The 21,595-nt window shown below is 46.6% G+C and overlaps 1 protein-coding gene across 1 annotated transcript in view; it reads right to left on the bottom strand.

The window, feature by feature from the left end:
* Positions 1-542: 542 nt before the first annotated feature.
* Positions 543-21,595, bottom strand: part of spryd3 (SPRY domain containing 3) — a 54,223-nt gene continuing 33,170 nt past the window's right edge. Inside the window, exons 8-11 of the mRNA XM_060055992.1 lie at positions 19,246-19,303; positions 5,580-5,699; positions 2,803-2,954; positions 543-1,563 (exon numbers count right to left, since the gene is read on the bottom strand). Coding sequence (XP_059911975.1) covers positions 1,429-1,563; positions 2,803-2,954; positions 5,580-5,699; positions 19,246-19,303 — 465 coding nt within the window. The 3' untranslated portion in view covers positions 543-1,428. The remainder of the gene's footprint in view (positions 1,564-2,802; positions 2,955-5,579; positions 5,700-19,245; positions 19,304-21,595) is intronic.

Raw genomic sequence — 21,595 nt, 5'->3', positions numbered from 1 at the left:
ATTTCATTCAAACGCATGCAGCAAACAGCAAACGGCCCACAACATCAAATGTCAGTATCTTCAAGAATGTCCAGCAGTAAATTCAACACGTCCACTGAGAAACAAAAAGTATTTTTTTTTAGAAGGAATCCATTGGATAAAAACGAAAAGAAAAAGGCACACCATTGTCACTGTTCAACGTGAAGGGGAGGGAGGGTGGAGGTCAGAGGACCCTGCGAGGTGGGGCACAGTGCTTTGGGTGACTCAGGCAGGGGGTCGGCAACCTGCGGCTCTGGGAACCGATGTGGCTCGTCCAGCCCTCTTCAGCGGCGCCATGCAGCTTGGATTCTTTTTGACATTAATAATACAAACTATTTTATTACTAACCCTTCATCTCAAAGGAACCATCTCTTATTTTGGAGATCAAGGTGATAGTGTGACACTTTAATAGCTAAATAGTGTTTTCATATTTTGTAAACTAAAATAAGGGTCACATCCTATACCCACACATTTCATTAATGCAACAAACGATAGGCTATTGGTTCTTTGATATGTAGTATAACTCTATGTAAAACGTTAGATGTTGTGTTGTCTTCATTTTAGGGGTTGAACAGCTTTTGAGGCTCCAGATACATCTTATTTGATGGGAGGGACCTAAAGTGTCTGGTTGCCGACCCCTGATCTGAGGGATCTCTAAATGGGACTGCCTACTGGTGCAGCTATATAATGCCAGGCAGTTCCATTACAGTTGTTTTACATAGATATAAAAAAGTCATATTTTAATATAAATATTTGAATAGGACCTCTTTTGAGTAAAATATGAGCAAATGATCTCTGCTTTAGTCTTCTCCATCTTCTTCGAAAAGAACCCAACCGGCAATGGTCATTATCAGCTATAGAGGAAAGGAGAAATGGCTGGAAAATATTAATAGTTCCTGCAGCAAAATTGCTGCATTCTTACGAATGCGCATGCCTCGCAAAGAGAGACAGAGATTGAGAGAGAAGCAGAGAACGAGAGAGAGAGAGAGAGAGAGAGAGAGAGAGAGAGAGAGAGAGAGAGAGAGAGAGAGAGAGAGAGAGAGAGAGAGAGACAGAAAGAGAGAAGCAGTGAAAGAGACAGACAGACAGAGAGAGAGACAGACGGACAGAGAGAGACAGAGACAGCGAGAGAAGGTTGTCCTCCTTTCTATGATAAGTGTGGCCCCCAATCTGTTTCCCTCGGGGCCGCTGGCCTCACAGAGGGTGGTGGTCCTTCAGGAGGAGGGGCCGATGAGGATGAGGAGGTGGCGGTTCTTGGTGATTGCATAGTTCTGCCGTGGGCTCGCAGCAGGTGGTCGGGCTCCAGCTGCTCAGGGGGGCCCCGCCCTGTTCTCCATGCTCCTAAATCCACAGGCTGCTGTTGTCATGGGGACCACAACAGCAAGGTCATGGTCGCCATCTTCTCCCAGGTCAGCCGCTGAGGGGGTGCAGGTCCACCTTGACCTTCTCCCCGCTGCTCAGCATGCCCACAGTGGGGTAGAGGCCCCCCAGGGGGACGCCCACCTCCCGGCGGCCCATCAGCTTGCCGTTCCGAGTGAAGAACACCTGCAGGCCACAGGGGGGCGACTCTGAGTCAACACGGACCCAGCTGCTGGTTGACATGGCTCAGAGAGGTGGAGTACACAACCAGTGAAACACACTAACAAACACTGACACACAACCAGTGAAACACACTAACAAACACTGACACACAACCAGTGAAACACACTAACAAACACTGACACACAACCAGTGAAACACACTAACAAACACTGACACACAACCAGTGAAACACACTAACAAACACTGAAACACACTAACAAACACTGATACACAACCAGTGAAACACACCAACAAACACTGATACACAACCAGTGAAACACACTAACAAACACTGATACACAACCAGTGAAACACACTAACAAACACTGACACACAACCAGTGAAACACACCATCAAACACTGATACACAACCAGGGAAACACACTAACAAACACTGATACACAATCAGTGAAACACACTAACAAACACTGATACACAACCAGGGAAACACACTAACAAACACTGATACACAACCAGTGAAACACACTAACAAACACTGATACACAACCAGTGAAACACACTAACAAACACTGATACACAACCAGTGTAACACACCATCAAACACTGATACACAACCAGTAAAACACACTAACAAACACTGATACACAACCAGTGAAACACACCATCAAACACTGATACACAACCAGTGAAACACACCAACAAACACTGATACACAACCAGTGAAACACACTAACAAACACTGATACACAACCAGGGAAACACACTAACAAACACTGATACACAACCAGTGAAACACACTAACAAACACTGATACACAATCAGTGAAACACACTAACAAACACTGATACACAACCAGTGAAACACTAACAAACACTGATACACAACCAGTGAAACACACACTGATACACAACCAGTGAAACACACTAACAAACACTGATACACAACCAGTGAAACACACACTGATACACAACCAGTGAAACACACACTATACACAACTAGTGAACCACACAATAATAAAACACACTAACAAACAGTGGCCCTGTGTTAACGGGCTAAAGGGGGCTCGTTGCATTTGCCTTCCACTGTCCCTGAACCTTTCTTTCCTAAACTGAGAGCAGAGAAATTCGGCCAAGTACTGGCATTTCAGTGGCACCAATCCCTTGTATTTGCAAAGCGCTGTATGTTCTAGACATACAGAGTAAACATGGATAACAGCCCAACGCATCAGGCAGCACTCCTCACCGCCACCTTCCTGCCTTCCTGTCCCCGCTCCATCTCCATGTCTCCTTCCTCCTCCTCCTCCTCCTCCTCGCCTTCGTCGTTCAGGTACAGAACATTCTGGATGCCCTCCTGCCGTGGCTGATCCTCCAGCCGTTCCCAGTCGTCCCCGTCAGCTGAGGAAATGGATTTGATGAGAAAAGTGCACAGGCCTGCTGCAAAATTGCAGCAGGCCTGGAGGGAAGCACCCACTGGTCCAGGACGCTCTGTTCTTGAGTAGGATCTAGTTGACGTCCTCTATGGAGCTCTAGGCCTCCCATGACCATGTCAAGGCTGGACTTGAATAGTTTATAGGGCCAATTGGAATGTAATTTCTAAGATACAACATATTATACAACGGGTGGCTTAAATCCAGCGATCTGATTGGTTCCTAACTGTTGTATAATGAGCGTATACATAACTGCTATGACGCCCAATCATTTTGTGAAAGTTTGCATATCATTCCGCGCCTGGAAGTAGAAACAGTTACAAAGTAAAAAAGATGTTGAATGATGGAGAGGGTGTAAATGTTGTTACTCCGGGAGTGAGCAAGGCGATGGAGAGACTAACGAAAGTTTAGGCACACGGTGAGTGAACTGCTCCATAGGATAAATTGCCGGCGAACCGCTCTAGCCGAGCCTTCTCTCGGAGGGACACTAAAGTGTGTTGCATAGCGACCGTCGTGCATTTTGAAGGCAGCCAGGAGGGACTACTTTTTTGTATTCTTTAATAAAACAGCTACTTTGACTTTCTTGGTTTCTTTTTAAATGTAGTGTGTCTATGACTTTCGTTTTGCCATAATAGTAACCGTTGTATAAAAGCAATAGATCACTTCAGTCAGTGGTATGTGCTCATTATACCACTGTGAAGGGGGCCCCTTAACAGTGGTATAATGAGCACATACCACAGCCTGTCGTGATCTATTGCTTAAATATAATATATATCCCCATATATTTAGACATTGGGGATCAAACCAGGAACGTTTGGTCTTGGAAATGCATCCTTACAACCAAACTATTATGCCTTACATCTATTTCTTTGAAAGCAAGCTACTGGCAGCAGCGATGTGGTCCGCTGAACACTTTGACCATCTAGGTTCAAATCTTGCCAGCTACTGTGAAATGATTACACGTCCGAATCCCGGAGCGCTCCACAAAACAAGCTCCAACATTGAACTAAACACAGCTAAACATCTGGCATGACAAGGTATCACTGTATAATCTGTATCATACATTTTATTCCTTCTTCATGTTCCTTTCTGTTTTCTTTGTAATAACGTCTGTACCTCGTGGTCTACCTGCTTAAAGGATAAATCCGGTGAAAATTGGATCTGGGATATGTTTTGTATGATAACGAGTTGGAATGTTAATTTGGGAGCAAAAAAGCGCATATAGACGCATTCTTAAGTTGGCTGATTTTAGCAGATTCTACCAAAACGCTATAAACTTGAAACGATGGGGGCATGTGTTATGGTAAAAACTAAATCGTTAATTTAAACCACTTAAAAGGCTAGAAGTAGCCCGACACTACTTTGGCAGTATAATAAGGGTCATTTGGAAAGGACATTTTATACACCCAATACCATCAGTAGACACCATCTTGTTTTTAAGACTCAATAAGTAGATTGGCGAACACAGAGCTTGCGTGTTGTTGATAGATAGGACAGTCTCTGTGTTCGTCAATCTACTTATCGAGTAGAAGATAAATTAAGTCTGTTTCATTGGATTTGGAGTGGCGGGATTCTGGCAGATGGCCACCCGGGTCACTACAACCATGGTGGGCAACAGAGCACCTGGGAAACTGCTGAGTGTCCTCCGACCGGGCTCTGGTGTGCGAGTCTCCGTTTGGTTATTCAATCCGCTGCATCCTACGCAGCACTCAATGCTCCCCTCTGAAGACCTAGCCAGGTACCGTCTGGCTCTAAACCCCTGGGCCCCTTTAAGAGAGGAGCCTCCCACAGACACACCCCTTTAAGAGAGGAGCCTCCACGGACATGCCCCTCTAAGAGAGGAACCTCACATGGACATGCCCCTTTAAGAGAGGAACCTCCCATGGACACGCCCCCTTTAAGAGAGAAGCCCCCACGGACACGCCCCTTGAAGAGCGAAGCCTTCCATGGACACGACCCTTTAAGAGGAGCCTCCCATGGACATGCCCCTTTAAGAGAGGAGCCACCCTTTAAGAGAGGAGCCTCCCACAGACACGCCCCTTTAAGAGAGGGGCCTCCACGGACACACTCCTTAAGAGAGGAGCCTCACACGGACACACCCCTTAAGAGAGGAGCCTCACATGGACACGCCCCTTTAGGAGAGAAACCTCCTAATGACATGCTCCCTTTAAGAGAGAAGCCTCCACGGACACGCCCCTTTAAGAGAGGAGCCTCCCATGGGCACGACCCTTTAAGAGAGGAACCTCTCACGGACACGCCCCTTTAAGAGAGAAAACCTCCACGGACACGCCCGTTTAAGAGAGGAGCTTCACATCGACACGCCCCTTTAAGAGAGGAACCTCTCACGGACATGCTGGCGCGAACTTGTGACGTTTACTTGCAGGGCATTTAGCTGACACTTTTATCACAAGTGACTTACAATAAGTATATTTGTAACAATATATCGCTGTTGGTACTGTGAGGATGTTCATAGAACCAAGGGCGCAGCACTAACAATCGCTAGGTTATCCCATTCTCTGCATAAAACAAAGATAGCTCGGGTAAGAGGGAGGTCCTGTGAGGGAGGTCCTGACGCTTCCATCGCCCACCTCACCTTCTCCGTCCAGGATGTAGTCTCGTGGGAACATGATCCCACAGCCCATGATGTCCCCCTTGAGGCAGCGCGGGCCGAAGGCATCGCCCACCCCGCTGCCGTGGAACAGCTTCCCGTCGTCTGGAGGGAGGAGAGGGAGGAGACGGATGAGGATACCGAAGAGACGCATTACGAGAACCACGCTCAACAACGTACACATGCGTGACTTTGATAAGGTTTTTAATACTTTAGTACTATAAGGATGTTTTTTTCTTTCCCTATGGGGGGCTGGGGTCAGGGGGGCGTCATAAACATACGGCCTGTACAGCCTGTTGAGACTGTACAGGTGATAAAGGGCTTTACAAATCAAATTGAATTGAGTACTTCTCCGCAACACTACTCGGCCAGTGGGAGAGCTGCGTGACTACTCTGTCTTCTACTTGGTAACCTTAAACCTCCTCCTACAACGTATCCAAACACTTCAAAAACACTTCTAATCAATAACCCAGCAAAAAACTCATCTAATACGGCTACAGGAAACAACTGTGAATGAAAAGAAGGATTAAAAAGAAGTGGAGCGAAAGAAAAACAGAGGTTATCCCACGAGTTTGTGCTGGTAAATATTGATGGAGTTGTCATGGGACCAGTCCAGCTCAGGATACTGTTCAAACACTCAGTATGAGCACCAGCAGGCAGACACACTGCATCACCACGGCCCCATGCGGGCCCCATGCGGGCCCCTGACACAACAGCACCCAGCAGCACACAGCCCGCCGCACAGGACTGCCCTGCTAAATATAGTGCTTCAGGGGGGTGATCGGGAGGGCTGGAGAGGGGGCTGGCAAGGGCCCAATGCCGGTCTGGGCCCAATGCAGGTCTTGGGCCGCTGAGGTCTGGGGCCATTCAGGCCTGGGGCCGCTGAGGTCTGGGGCCACTCAGGCCTGGGGCCACTCAGGCCTGGGGCCGCTGAGGTCTGGGGCCGCTGAGGTCTGGGGCCACTCAGGCCTGGGGCCGCTGAGGTCTGGGGCCACTCAGGCCTGGGGCCACTCAGGCCTGGGGCCGCTGAGGTCTGGGGCCGCTGAGGTCTGGGGCCACTCAGGCCGCTGAGCCTGGGGCGGTGGGCGGAGCACGTGGCGGTGGGCGGAGCCCGGGGCGGTGGGCGGAGCCCGGGGCGGTGGGCGGAGCCCGGGGCGGTGAGCAGAACAAGTCTCCGACCACCAGCTGCCGATGTAGGACTACAGCCCGTCGCTGCAGATTGAAACACCTCCATAGAGGAACACTCACTTTTTTACTTTAGTCTGCTTAGATACTCATTTAATTTCCATGTGTGTGCCACTATGCTCTTTCTTCTTTAAAATGAGCCATCATTATTTCCATAAATGATACGACTTTTAAATGGAGGAGGTTTCCTGATAAAGAAACAACCACAGGACTGGGGTTAGGGAGCTGAGGGACATGTGGATATGGGGACATGTCTGTGGATATAGGGACATGTCTCTGGATTCAGATAGATAGACTTTATTTGTCATTACAGAGTCACCACCTATACAAGGAAATTGAATTGCTACATCTGAAAGTGCAGTGAAATATAAAGACATGGCATCACAAAATAAATCAACACTGTTATAATAAATACTATTGGTGAAGTGAAAGTGAAAAAGGTAAAATTGCAATTGCAATTTGTGTTTTTATACTGCAAAGCAGTGTGACAGATTAGGTGGTGTTTAATGTCCTGACAGCCCAAGGGAAGTGTCTGGATATAGGGACTTGTAGATATAGGGACATGTCTCTGGATATAGGGACATGTCTCTGGATATAGGGACTTGTAGATATAGGGACATGTCTCTGGATATAGGGACATGTCTCTGGATATAGGGACTTGTAGATATAGGGACATGTCTCTGGATATAGGGACATGTCTCTGGATATAGGGACATGTCTCGGGATATAGGGACATGTCTCGGGATATAGGGACATGTCTCTGAATATAGGGACTTGTCTCTCGATATAGGGACATGTCTCTCGATATAGGGACATGTCTCTCGATATAGGGACTAGGGCTGTCAAAATTGCTCAAAAATGACATTCGAATGTTCGTTTGGAAAAAAATCACGAATTCGAACTATTCGAATATCTGGTTGCCTATTTTACGCAGTTGCCGTCAATATGTCAATAATGCGACAAAACCATGGTTGAAATTAGTGGGATATATATATATCCTATATATAGGGCGGCGGCTTCCTGCTGGGCATTTCCTTACTTTAAAACGAGGGCTCATTCACAAAGCAGTTAGGCGCTTGTACCGCGGGAGTGTTTTTTCACATTCGAATATTATGAGGGACATCGCGAACAGACAGAGGCTCACTCACAAAGCAGATAGGCGCTTGTGTAACCGAGCGTTGGCACTTAGATATTTATATGACAAGAATGACACAAGCGTGGAAGGGAAAATAGTCTCGTTTACTTAGTACATATCAGAAGTCACCCAGTCACAGCGTGAGAGCTGGAATACCTATATCCAAGTACGGAAACCCAGAGGGGATAAAATACATACGCTCTTCACAATACTAGTCTGTTACACTTGTACCGCGGGAGTGTTTTTTCACATTCGAATATTATGAGGGACATCGCGAAAAGACAGAGGCTCATTCACAAAGCAGATAGAGGCGCTTGTACCGCGGGAGTGTTTTTTCACATTTGAATATTAATTTTCACGTTCGAATTCGCGTTTTTGGATACATTTCGAATGAATATTCGAACTTCGAATATTCGTTGACAGCCCTAATAGGGACATGGGGAGATAGGGCCTATATATATATATTAGAGCTGTCAAGCGATTAAAATATTTAATCGTGATTAATCGCATTAATGTCATAGTTAACTCACGATTAATCGCGATTAATCGCAAATTCTTTTTTCTATGCTAAATATCCCTTGATTTTTTTGTCCCATAATTCTTCTCATTTTAATTCTCTTATCAACATGGTGAAGTGCATCGGCTTGTCTTGTGCAAATGATTTTTTATTGATAACAACATTGGCATATACTGATCAAAACAGGACGATACAAAAAAAGAGCCTATAGTGCAATTAAACGACTGCTTTGAACAAATGTCATTTGAACATAGCAGTCAGGCTACTGCTTCTTTGTTTTGAGCCAAAGAAAAAAGAAAAAAGAAAAATTGGTTTGCGTTAACGCCGTTAATAACGCGTTTAACTGACAGCTCTAATATATATATATATAAGCGTGAAGAAGCCAGCCTTAATAATCTAATATCTATATACAGGTCCTTCTCAAAAAATTTGCATATTGTGATAAAGTTCATTCTTTTCCATAATGTAATGATAAAAATTTAACTTTCAGATATTTTAGATTCATTGCACACCAACTGAAATATTTCAGGTCTTTTATTGTTTTAATACTGATGATTTTGGCATTAAGCTCATGAAAACCCAAAATTCCTATCTCAAAAAATTAGCATATCATGAAAAGGTTCTCTAAACGAGCTATTAACCTAATCATCTGAATCAACGAATTAACTCTAAACACCTGCAAAAGATTCCTGAGGCTTTTAAAAACTCCCAGCCTGGTTCATTACTCAAAACCGCAATCATGGGTAAGACTGCCGACCTGACTGCTGTCCAGAAGGCCATCATTGACACCCTCAAGCAAGAGGGTAAGACACAGAAAGAAATTTCTGAACGAATAGGCTGTTCCCAGAGTGCCGTATCAAGGCACCTCAGTGGGAAGTTTGTGGGAAGGAAAAAGTGTGGCAGAAAACGCTGCACGACGAGAAGAGGTGACCGGACCCTGAGGAAGATTGTGGAGAAGGGCCGATTCCAGACCTTGGGGGACCTGCGGAAGCAGTGGACTGAGTCTGGAGTAGAAACATCCAGAGCCACTGTGCACAGGCGTGTGCAGGAAATGGGCTACAGGTGCCGCATTCCCCAGGTCAAGCCACTTTTGAATCAGAAACAGCGGCAGAAGCGCCTGACCTGGGCTACAGAGAAGCAGCACTGGACTGTTGCTCAGTGGTCCAAAGTACTTTTTTCGGATGAAAGCAAATTTTGCATGTCATTCGGAAATCAAGGTGCCAGAGTCTGGAGGAAGACTGGGGAGAAGGAAATGCCAAAATGCCTGAAGTCCAGTGTCAAATACCCACAGTCAGTGATGGTCTGGGGTGCCATGTCAGCTGCTGGTGTTGGTCCACTGTGTTTTATCAAGGGCAGGGTCAATGCAGCTAGCTACCAGGAGATTTTGGAGCACTTCATGCTTCCATCTGCTGAAAAGCTTTATGGAGATGAAGATTTCATTTTTCAGCACGACCTGGCACCTGCTCACAGTGCCAAAACCACTGGTAAATGGTTTACTGACCATGGTATTACTGTGCTCAATTGGCCTGCCAACTCTCCTGACCTGAACCCCATAGAGAATCTGTGGGATATTGTGAAGAGAAAGTTGAGAGACGCAAGACCCAACACTCTGGATGAGCTTAAGGCCGCTATCGAAGCATCCTGGGCCTCCATAAGACCTCAGCAGTGCCACAGGCTGATTGCCTCCATGCCACGCCGCATTGAAGCAGTCATTTCTGCAAAAGGATTCCCGACCAAGTATTGAGTGCATAACTGAACATAATTATTTGAAGGTTGACTTTTTTTGTATCAAAAACACTTTTCTTTTATTGGTCGGATGAAATATGCCAATTTTTTTAGATAGGAATTTTGGGTTTTCATGAGCTGTATGCCAAAATCATCAGTATTAAAACAATAAAAGACCTGAAATATTTCAGTTGGTGTGCAATGAATCTAAAATATATGAAAGTTTATATACTTTATCACAATATGCTAATTTTTTGAGAAGGACCTGTATATTTATATATGACAAAGGTTACGCACGTCACGCTACACAATCCAGACAAAACCTAATAATACATCAGATATTGATAGCAAAGGTTGCAGAGGACCGCAGAGAAGAGATGCTCGGCCTTGGTGGACAGGTAGGGTTTACACCGTGTCGCAGTGGCTCTCGCTGGTGAGGTGGCATGGTGGTTCTGGTTCCACCAGGAGTGGGTGTTTGTTCAGAGAAGCCTCAGATAGGCCGGGCTAAGCTGCTGGCTACACGATAATTGGTCCGGTTTTGTGTCCATTTCCCCTCCGACTGATGGATTGAGCTCTACTCATGTTTTTGCCAGATGATCCTGTGTTGTGGGGTTGGTTAAGAGGGATTCTTAAACTATCTGGCCTCAACGATTCAAGGTGGAAAATAATAAGGGAAGACGATAGTCAATGGGGAGCGACGCTGACTTTACGCAATGCCAACAATTCATCAAGTCATCATAAAGGGATTCATTGCAGCAGAATCAAACGTGGGCTGGTCTTTGAAGTCGAGGAGCAGCTTGTAGTGTTTAAACATTTCTGAATTTTCTCTCGCAAAAGCTAGCATAGCTAGTTCCTCTAGACCGTTGTCAGCCAGGTTCGATTGGTGACACTTCCGGATTTGAAACTCGGGAATGGTTTGCTGAGGAACGGAATCGGTAAGCGTGTGGCGTTTTCTTCCACACACTAAACGATCGAACAAGTTCAATGCAACTTAATCTATGGCAGCATTAGCCACTGGGAGGACGCCACATGCTCTCCGGGTCTGCTACCACCAGCGCTTTCATGCAGGGTCATCTTAAGGGCGGAGCCGGGGCCAGAGGGGTGCAGGGCTAATGTGGGTGGAGATGACAGGTTGTTGAGCATCTTAAGTGACCCGGCTGGCTATGAGAAACCCTGTGCATGGGACAATTTCACGGGTGCTAGTAACGTGAGAGTTACGGGGCATGCCCAGGGAACGCTGACTTCAGAAACTCCTGAAACATGACAAAAAACAAGAATGTGGTTCCATAGCTTCATGCAGGCACTGCGCAACACGTTTCGCTGCGTCAACTATTAAGATCCGGTCTTGTCGTTGCTATGGGATTAAAACGGCAAACCAAAATATACAACATCACTGTTGTATAGAATACGGCATGGCCAAGCAAATAAAGTGTTTTGTAAACTGTTTAATAAATGCATGATATTATATCATCATATCATCATATATAATATATACTTAATATAAAGTATTCATGCAAAAGGTTGGTATTCCCTTCTTAGCTAGTCCTTGGAAGGCTTTAGCCCTGGAAGGAGTTAGCCCTTGAAGGAGTACCGGTAAGCCCTGGAAGGAGCTAGACCTCTGACGAGTTAGCCCTGGAAATAGTTAGCGGTGGAAGGAGTTAGCCCTGGAAGGAGATTGCCCTCAGACGTGTTAGCCCTGGAAGGAGTTACCCCTGGAAGGCTTTAGCCCACAGACGAGTTAGCCTGGAAAGAGTTAGCCCTCACACGAGTTAGCCCTTGAAGGAGTTAGCCTTGGAAGGCTTTAGCCCTCAGACAAGTTAGCCCTGGAAGGGTTTAGCCCTCAGACAAGTTAGCCCTGGAAGGGTTTATCCCACAGACGAGTTAGCCCAAAGTGGGGTTGGCCCTGGAATCTTTGAGCCTAGGAAGGGGTTAGCCCTAGAGGCATGACCAGTGGTTAATTTGAGCCGGATCCTGCCGGAGAACAAGATCCAGCACCTCTTAATTTTGGCCGTTCCGGTACTTATTTGGGCAGATCCGGTACCTCTCATAAATAATAAAAACATGTTTAAAATAAAATAATAATATGCATACATTAATTTACAGAACAAATCCCAAGAATTTAATGTTGTTTATTAAGATTTAACGGCATTTGAAAGAGTCGGAGAGAGAAAGCTGCGGGCCAACAAACCACGCCCGACACTTGCCCCTTTAAGAGAGGAGCCTCCCACAGACACGCCCCTTTAAGAGAGGGGCCTCCACGGCCACAAATTCGCCGCATCACCTTAATGTGACCTGACCCATCCAAGGTCCCAGGGAGGGCAACTGATCGGCTGAGTCAGAGCCTCAGCCCCTGGAGATACGCCTCAAGCCTACTGCCTCATGGCTCCTGGCTAGGCCTCCTGCCTCATGCCTACTGGCTAGGCCTCGGTCCTGGAGCCATGTGTTACATCTGGTGGATATCTTCTTATCACTCCTCAAAAGTTCAAGTATTCTACCTAAGAGTTGTTAGCTAACTTTGTTCACAACCCAATGCACCGTATCTGCAATCATTGAGCGGTGTGCTTCCAGTGGCCCGGGGGGAGCAGAATCAGGATGAGGACAACGGGCAAATTGCAGACAGACAAACAAACAGAAAGTAAATCTGCAATTAGTTTTGGAAGCTTCAGATATGTTTTAATAAAACAGCATACAACTTCTACGTAAGAAAACAGATTTATGTTATCTTTATCTTTACAACATGGTACATGGTATATTTAAGCAATAGAGCACGACAGGCTGTGGTATGTGCTCATTATACAACTGTTATGGGTCCGGCCCCGACTCGCAGAGGAGGGCCGGCGACCCCCTTCACAGTGGTATAATGAGCACATACCACTGACTGAAGTGATCTATTGCTTTTATACAACGGTTACTATTATGGCAAAACGAAAGTCACACTACATTTAAAAAAAAATAACGTTATTATGTATACGCTCAGTATACAACAGTTAGGAACCAATCAGATCGCTGGATTTAAGACACCCAATTATTTATAATCTACCTCTGGCTCTTTTTTTATATGAACATTTTAATTATGTGCAACATTAGTCACTTTCTATTGACTTTATTTACTTATTTTGTTGACTTTTACTGTTTGTCTATTTTTTCGTTTGTACTGTACTTTACTGACTGTTGCTACTGGATACTTGAATTGGGATGAATAAATGATGTACCTGCTTACTTATGGAGTAGATTGGTGAGGGCTGTTCATTAGAGTCAGCTACATGCCATTAGGCAGAATGTGGTGCTTGGTTTGAAGAAGGCCAGGTGGGTCACATTGCTTGCAACTATGTGCAATTAACTGCTCTGCAATTAGGTAGTTGTTGCATATAGCATATGGTGCTTTGGCTAGAGTTGGGATTACACACACACACACACACACACACACACACACACACACACACACACACACACACACACACACACACACACACACACACACACACACACACACACACACACACACACACACACACGATAATGTCATGAAAGCAGGTAGATAACAAGATACTGGAAGCTGCCATGAAAGAACTTGGCTCAATGAATAGCGACTCAGTGCCTTTGTAGCAGGAGCTGTGTCATTGGTATGTGCCATGGGGGTAACAAAGAGTAACTTATCCCGAGCAGCCATGGGGGTGCTGCTGATAGCGGCCACCAGCTAAGTACAGTGGTCACTGAGTCGTGGTGAGGGTGAGTCATGGGATGGGGCAGTGAGCCAGATGGAGATAAGGTTAATGTAGCCTCCATGCAGTGTCAAATGTTGCCAGATTTGGCAACCCTGGCTGCAGCACGTTGCCTGATTGGGCGAGAAATCTGGCCCAATCTGGCAACACTGCCTCCACGGGCAGTGGTATGGAGGCAGGTGTGGAGGATGTGGAGGCATACCTTTGGCAGACATTCATGTTTCTATTCATGAACGCGAGAGAGACCGATAAAAAATATGAGGAGTAAACTGGGCCAATACAGACCCACATAAATGAGTACCACAAGGTGTAACAGAAACTTTCAAAGTAAACAGACAAATGGGGGCTGTGCTGGGGCAGCGCACAGCAGCCAAGCAACACAGGCACCGCACCCAGGCCCCAGCTCCCAGGTCCCCAGCTCTCAGGGCCCCCAGCTCTCAGGGCCCCCAGCTCTCAGGGTCCCCAGCTCTAGGGGCCCCCAGCATTCAGGGCCCCACCTCTCATGGCCCCCAGCATTCAGGGCCCCACCTCTCAGGGCCCCACCTTTCAGGGCCCCCAGCATTCAGGGCCCCACCTCTCAGGGCCCCACCTTTCAGGGCCCTACCTCTCAGGGCCCCCAGCATTCAGGGCCCCACCTCTCAGGGCCCCAGCATTCAGGGCCCCAGCTCCCAGGGTCCCCAGCTCTCAGGGCCCCAGCTCCCAGGGCCCTAACACGGCCAGCCTGGTGCCCACTCAATACCCCGGCATCGTCCACAAACACAGCAGGGATGGCACCATCCACGTATTAGTAATAGTGGACCCTTGGCATAGCTGGACTCTGCACTGGAAAGTGGGGAGCATAAAACTTGACTCAAAACCTGACACTCGAAACGATTGGGCTATAATATTTGTTTAAGCAGGTCAGCTCTAAGAAAGCTGAGTGGTTTTCTTAGAATGCTAGGTGTTTTCACATCTTCTAATGAAATAACAAAGACTGTAGAGACGGCTCCATTAACGATAACAACGGATGGAGCAATTACTCGAGGTCGGAGCCCCATGGTAGAATCCTTCTGACCACAGCACAACTCTTGCCTTGCCAGTGAGCTTGGTTTTCTCCAACTAGTCATGCTCAGCTAGGATATCAGCAAAGGTCCTGGGGTCTCATTTATAAAACTAAAAGTGTACGTACGCCCAAAAGCCAAATTTTGCGTGCGCCAAAAAATATTCAGATTTATAAAACCCTGCGTACGCACACCGTACGCAATCTTTTGTTTATAAATCACAGACTGTCTACAAGTGTGCGCAGCTGAATCAGCTTCACGTTCCGCCCTGTACACACCCTTTTAACCATAAATGGTCAATGCAAATGACCTCATGAATTCGATCTGCATATAAAAGAGACTCAGATGCAAGTATTATGTCTTGTCGGAAACAATGGCAGAAGTACTGAGAAAAGCAAAAAAGCGAAATTTCACGGAGGTTGAAGTGGAGACACTTGTGGGTGAGATGGAGGCCCGAAAAGTAGTTTTGTTCGGCGGTCACGGGATTGGGATCGCCAACAACAAAAAGCAGAGTGAGTGGCAACATGTTGCTGCAGCAGTGAACTCTGTCAGTAGCAAAGAGCGCACAGTCCCAGAATTAAAAAAGAAGTGGTCTGACATAAAGTTACATATTTTTATGTAGCCTACCAATAAATCGTTATGGTCCCTAAAGACCCTCTCCCTCCGAATCCTGTCATTTGCATGGTCCGCCAGAAGTGCCATATGGTGCAGCATTACCACGGCGCTCACCTCTGCATTTATAGGGTTACGGTAATAAGACTGACCGAGAACACCTTGGATAATCAGTTTGTAATCACCCACGTAAAATGTTCTTGAACATAACCCCTTTTTAATGCCTGATTTGTCATGAAAAGCATCAAGAGTAACGGACAACGATTGTGATGAGTAGTGTGGCTTGGTTTTCCACACTTTTAATTGACATTTGATTATGTGTTTACAGTGTCACATAAAAACATTATGTTAATGACACATGTTGGACAGATGCTTTATTCCATGCAGTCGCACCGTCAGTGGACAGTATGGAGTGAAGAGATTAAATATAGAGATTTTTTTTTTATTTCTATTCTAACTGTACGTCCACACCAGGAGCGACCAAAGCGTCAAAGACGCTTTGGTCGCTGCGAATTTTCGCTGCGAATTTTTCTGTTCGCTTTGGTCGCTCAAGTCGCTCATGATGTACAATTCAATTATGCAGACGCATTTAAAGGAGCCGTATGCGTTTAGTAGGCCCTACCGACAGCCATATCAAATATTGAACTCTCCCATACACCTTGGCCATATTGCCGAGACGGTTTTGCTTGTTCGATAAAGTGCTTCGACAACAAGTAGGACAGTGATTCCCCCCAATATAAAAATCCTAAAATGTAGGCTAATTACAACCGAGAACAAAAAACCCTGCGTGCTGTAGTAGTTGAAATATGTTTCACTGATCTGGATCTGCAAATCATGATCTGCACTCATTCGTCGCATTCAAAACAAATAGACGTTAGCGCACATGGCTAATTTGCATACGTGCACAGGACTGGTTGGCTCCGCAAGGCAAATAATGGAACATATCTATCTATCTAGGTCTTTCTGTCTATCTATCTATCAACGCGTGTCTAGTTTTAATGTGATGTATTGTGTGTATGTCCAGTCAGACTTGTTCTGTGTGGTCTTGTAGGCTACTGTCCTGTGTGGGACGAACCACCTAAATGGATTCCCGACGATTTGTGTCGTTTGGTATTAATAAAGACTTGACTATCTATCTATCTGACTATTTAATTAAAAATTATTCACCTCAGGCTCCGTGAATAGTGGGGAATAGAGGGATAAAAGACAAGAGATATATCCCTTGTCATTTATCCCTCGTCTTGTCGATTAGTTTGTTTATGTGACGGTTTTGTTTAAAGCATGCTACACGCGATTGGTTGGTTAGATTGGTGGCATGTAGAGCAAATTATAATGATTCCCACTTAAATACGAACGTTCTAGATGTAGCCTATAAATACTCCCGCTTATCATCACTTGATATCCAAACCACTATGGCGTTTCGATCTCTGAACTGAAAAAGGGTGGGTTCGTACAACACCGGGTGCCCAGTTACAGCCGCGATTAATACTTCAGCCGACATTTTGTTCAGTGAGTGAATAAAGGTAGGTAGGAACCAAAGTGCCTGCCGATGTTCCCTGGGATCCACGCAAGCGAAGAGCGTCTACATTCCGATTGGCTGTCAGTGTTTGGTCGCTGAAGCGAATAATAGTCATTTGCATAAAGTTAAAAAGTTTTCAACTTCTTTTTGACGCTCTGGTCGCTCAACTTTGGCCGCTGGTAGCGTTGGTCGCTTTGGTCGCTTTGGTCGCTCTTGCCCATAGAAAGTGAATGACTTCCGGCGATTTGGTCGCTCAATTCGCTTCTGGTGTGGACGGACAGTAAGGAGATGTTTCTGGAGTTATAACAGAGAAATAACGCAGTTGACTTAAATTATTCTGATTACATAGATTTAACGCATGATACGGGTTGAAATTAAATTTATGAAGGGCGATGATAAAACATAATCGTTCTTCTCACTCTACAATTCTTCGGTCTGACTTCAGTTCACCACCACACCATCTGTGTCGCAAATTCTCCTTTTCCTCCAAACCATGCGTACGCATGGGTCAGAGTTTGCTTAGGGCTGCCCACATTTTCCCGTCAAGTTGGTTTTTTATAGATCACAACCTTGGCGTGGAAAGTCACATACGCCAATTTCAGCCCCGTTTTGTGCGTACGCAACGGTTATAAATGAGACCCCTGGGCAACAGGATCCTTTACCGTTGTATCTCACTAGCTCCTCCAACTACCAGGCCTCTCTTTAGCATCTCAACAGCAACAGCAGGAAGAACCAGGCAGGGCTTATGCTGTTGGGGGGTGCTGAACCCTGGAATGGCGGTGGTGAGGGCAGGGGACGGATGCCTGCAGAGATAAACGCCACAGACCTGTCGTCACAAACAGCCAGAACCCGAGCGATAACTTGGTGTTGGTTTGGCCCTTTGTTTTTTATTTTTTCCGTAAGAAAGTAAAGAGGGGGGAGCAAGAGTGTGAGATACAATCACTTCCCTTGTTTAGATACTGCTGTTGTCTTGTATATCTGCTCTGGGATCCTCTGTGATGGCTATCTTCCCTTGTTTAGATACTGCTGTTGTCTTGTATATCTGCTCTGGGATCCTCTGCCATGGCTGTCTGAGCTCAGGGCATGTCCGCATCCCTTTGAGATAGTGCCCTCAGATGATGGGCCCTAGAACAGTAAATAGCTACTTCACAGGAATACGAGGAAACACTTTTGGATTCAAACACAAAGAGGAAGACAAGTGAGGCGTCTTCTTCGACCCGTCCTATGCAGGACCCCCCCCATGGAGCCTCAGGCTTTAGGGTGGACTACAGCAGGGTTCACCTCCCCTGGAGCCTCAGGCTTTAGGGTGGACTACAGCAGGGTTCACCCCCCCTGGAGCCTCAGGCTTTAGGGTGGACTACAGCAGGGTTCACCCCCCATGGAGTCTCAGGCCTTAGGGTGGACTACAGCAGGGTTCACCCCCCCTGGAGCCTCAGGCTTTAGGGTGGACTACAGCAGGGTTCACCCCCCCTGGAGCCTCAGGCTTTAGGGTGGACTACAGCAGGGTTCACCTCCCCTGGAGCCTCAGGCTTTAGGGTGGACTACAGCAGGGTTCACCCCCCCTGGAGCCTCAGGCTTTAGGGTGGACTACAGCAGGGTTCACCCCCCCTGGAGCCTCAGGCTTTAGGGTGGACTACAGCAGGGTTCACCCCCCCTGGAGCCTCAGGCTTTAGGGTGGACTACAGCAGGGTTCACCTCCCCTGGAGCCTCAGGCTTTAGGGTGGACTACAGCAGGGTTCACCCCCCCTGGAGCCTCAGGCTTTAGGGTGGACTACAGCAGGGTTCACCCCCCCTGGAGCCTCAGGCTTTAGGGTGGACTACAGCAGGGTTCACCCCCCCTGGAGCCTCAGGCTTTAGGGTGGACTACAGCAGGGTTCACCCCCCCTGGAGCCTCAGGCTTTAGGGTGGACTACAGCAGGGTTCACCCCCCCTGGAGCCTCAGGCTTTAGGGTGGACTACAGCAGGGTTCACCCCCCCTGGAGCCTCAGGCTTTAGGGTGGACTACAGCAGTCCCTATCCTGTGGCTCGGGACTCCACTTAGGACCGCCGGGTCAGCCTATGAGGTCGCAGGAAACGGAGGACTCATGCGCTTCAGACATTCATACATTTGTGATTAGAATGGGTCAGGGTACTACTAGGGTACATACCATACTGATACCATGAGAGTGAGAGGGGGGAGAGGTATGAAGGTCTCACCTGCATGGTACGCCACCGAACCCCGACTCCAGCCTGGATGTCTGTTCTTGGGGTAGTCCTGTGTGAACAAGCAAATGGTTCCTGTTCAGACTGCGTGCAACTTGATATCACAAAGGTTAACTCAGGCTATTCACTTTGAGGTAAGTAAGGCCCTTAGTGCCTGACTCCATCTCCTAACCCAGTGCTTCTCAAATGGTGGGGCGCAGGGGGGACTTACCGTCTTTTCTTTTGTTTTTTAAGTTACTTATTTTATTTGAATTTTAAATAAAAATAATACCAAGGATCAGAAGTTTACCTGAATTTTGATCTTCCAAAGTCATGACAGAGGGACTTGTCTTTATTCATGCTTGAAAGATGAACACATATACCGTACATGTATTTTGGAAAGGGAATAAGCTGATGAAGCTGACAAGTGACCAATGTTTACCGTTTAAAAATATTTTGAATGAAATGCAAGCCCCGGTGAATCAATTGCTTTTGTTTCTCTGTTTTGAGTTTCACACAGTCTTAGCAGTCTTGCTAAATTGTCAAATTGTTACAAATTGAGTTAATAAACTGAACTTGGAAATTGTTTTAAGTTGTTGTAGATGTTATCTCAGCTAATTGTATTAATCTATTTTGATAATAAGGTGATTGTATGCAGAATGCTGGTGCCAGCAACTCATACAGTGGTTTTGTACAGATAAATAAATAAATATTAGCAGGTTCTCAATAGTATTTAAATTTCACTCCATCCACTAACCCTACGCCTCACTCCATCCACTAACCCTACGCCTCACTCCATCCACTAACCCTGTGCCTCACTCCATCCACTAACCCTGTGCCTCACTCCATCCACTAACCCTACGCCTCACTCCTTCCACTAACCCTGTGCCTCACTCCATCCACTAACCCTGTGCCTCACTCCATCCACTAACCCTACGCCTCACTCCATCCACTAACCCTACGCCTCACTCCTTCCACTAACCCTGTGTCTCACTCCATCCACTAACCCTACGCCTCACTCCTTCCACTAACCCTACGCCTCACTCCTTCCACTAACCCTGTGTTTCACTCCATCCACTAACCCTGTGCCTCACTCCATCCACTAACCCTACGCCTCACTCCTTCCACTAACCCTGTGTTTCACTCCATCCACTAACCCTGTGTCTCACTCCATCCACTAACCCTGTGTCTCACTCCATCCACTAACCCTGTGTCTCACTCCATCCACTAACCCTGTGTCTCACTCCATCCACTAACCCTGTGTCTCACTCCATCCACTAACCCTGTGTCTCACTCCATCCACTAACCCTGTGTCTCACTCCATCCACTAACCCTGTGTCTCACTCCATCCACTAACCCTGTGTCTCACTCCATCTCCTAACCCCAGGCCATACTCTCCTTCCTCCTTCCCAACTGAATGCACAACATCCAACTGTGCATTCAGTTCCAATCACTTCAATGTTTAGTGTCGCTGGGGTCATGAGGATTTTTTTTCTCGCCATACCAACAGAAGTACATCCTTTGGATAAGATCGGAGGGGGACTAGGTTGCAATACCAAATATATTGATCTGGCTGCGCCTCTATTAAAGAGAACAAGGGGAATCAGGAGGAGATGGGACATGAGCACCTGCACATGGGGAGGTGTTTGTCTTACGTATGTCATCAATGTTTGTATTACTGTGTGTTCGCCATGACATCTCTAACATGAGCACGTCCATCTTAGTACATTGGTATTCATTATTTTCTTTCAAAATAATATAGGATGGGTAGTACCGTTCCCTCACGTGAACAAGTTCATTCAAAAATATTTGAAAACACTTTATTCTACTGGTGGGATGGTAAAACCCTGGAACTTCTACCAGTGAATGACCCAACAGTGTCCCAGTTAGTGTCTGTGAAGGGAAACACGTGTCTTGAATCAAACTGCAGGTGCAGATGATGGAGATATGGAGATGACACACACACACACACACACACACACACACACACACACACACACACACACACACACACACACACACACACACACACACACACACACACACACACACACACACAACACCAGAAGAAGACATAGTAGGAACCACCAGAAGAAGACAGAGGAACCACCAGAAGAAGACAGAGGAACCACCAGAAGAAGACAGAGGAACCACCAGAAGAAGACAGAGGAACCACCAGAGGAAGACAGAGGAGGAACCAGAGGAAGACAGAGGAGGAACCACCAGAGGAAGACAGAGGAGGAACCAGGAGAGGAAGACAGAGGAGGAACCAGGAGAGGAAGACAGAGGAGGAACCAGGAGAGGAAGACAGAGGAACCACCAGAGGAAGACAGAGGAGGAACCACCAGAGGAAGACAGGAGGAAC

The sequence above is a fragment of the Gadus macrocephalus genome, chromosome 1 (genome assembly GCF_031168955.1).
Source record: "Gadus macrocephalus chromosome 1, ASM3116895v1".
Lineage (NCBI taxonomy): Eukaryota > Metazoa > Chordata > Actinopteri > Gadiformes > Gadidae > Gadus > Gadus macrocephalus.
Note: the sequence above shows the minus strand (reverse complement) of the source record. Positions and strands in the feature narration are given on the sequence as shown.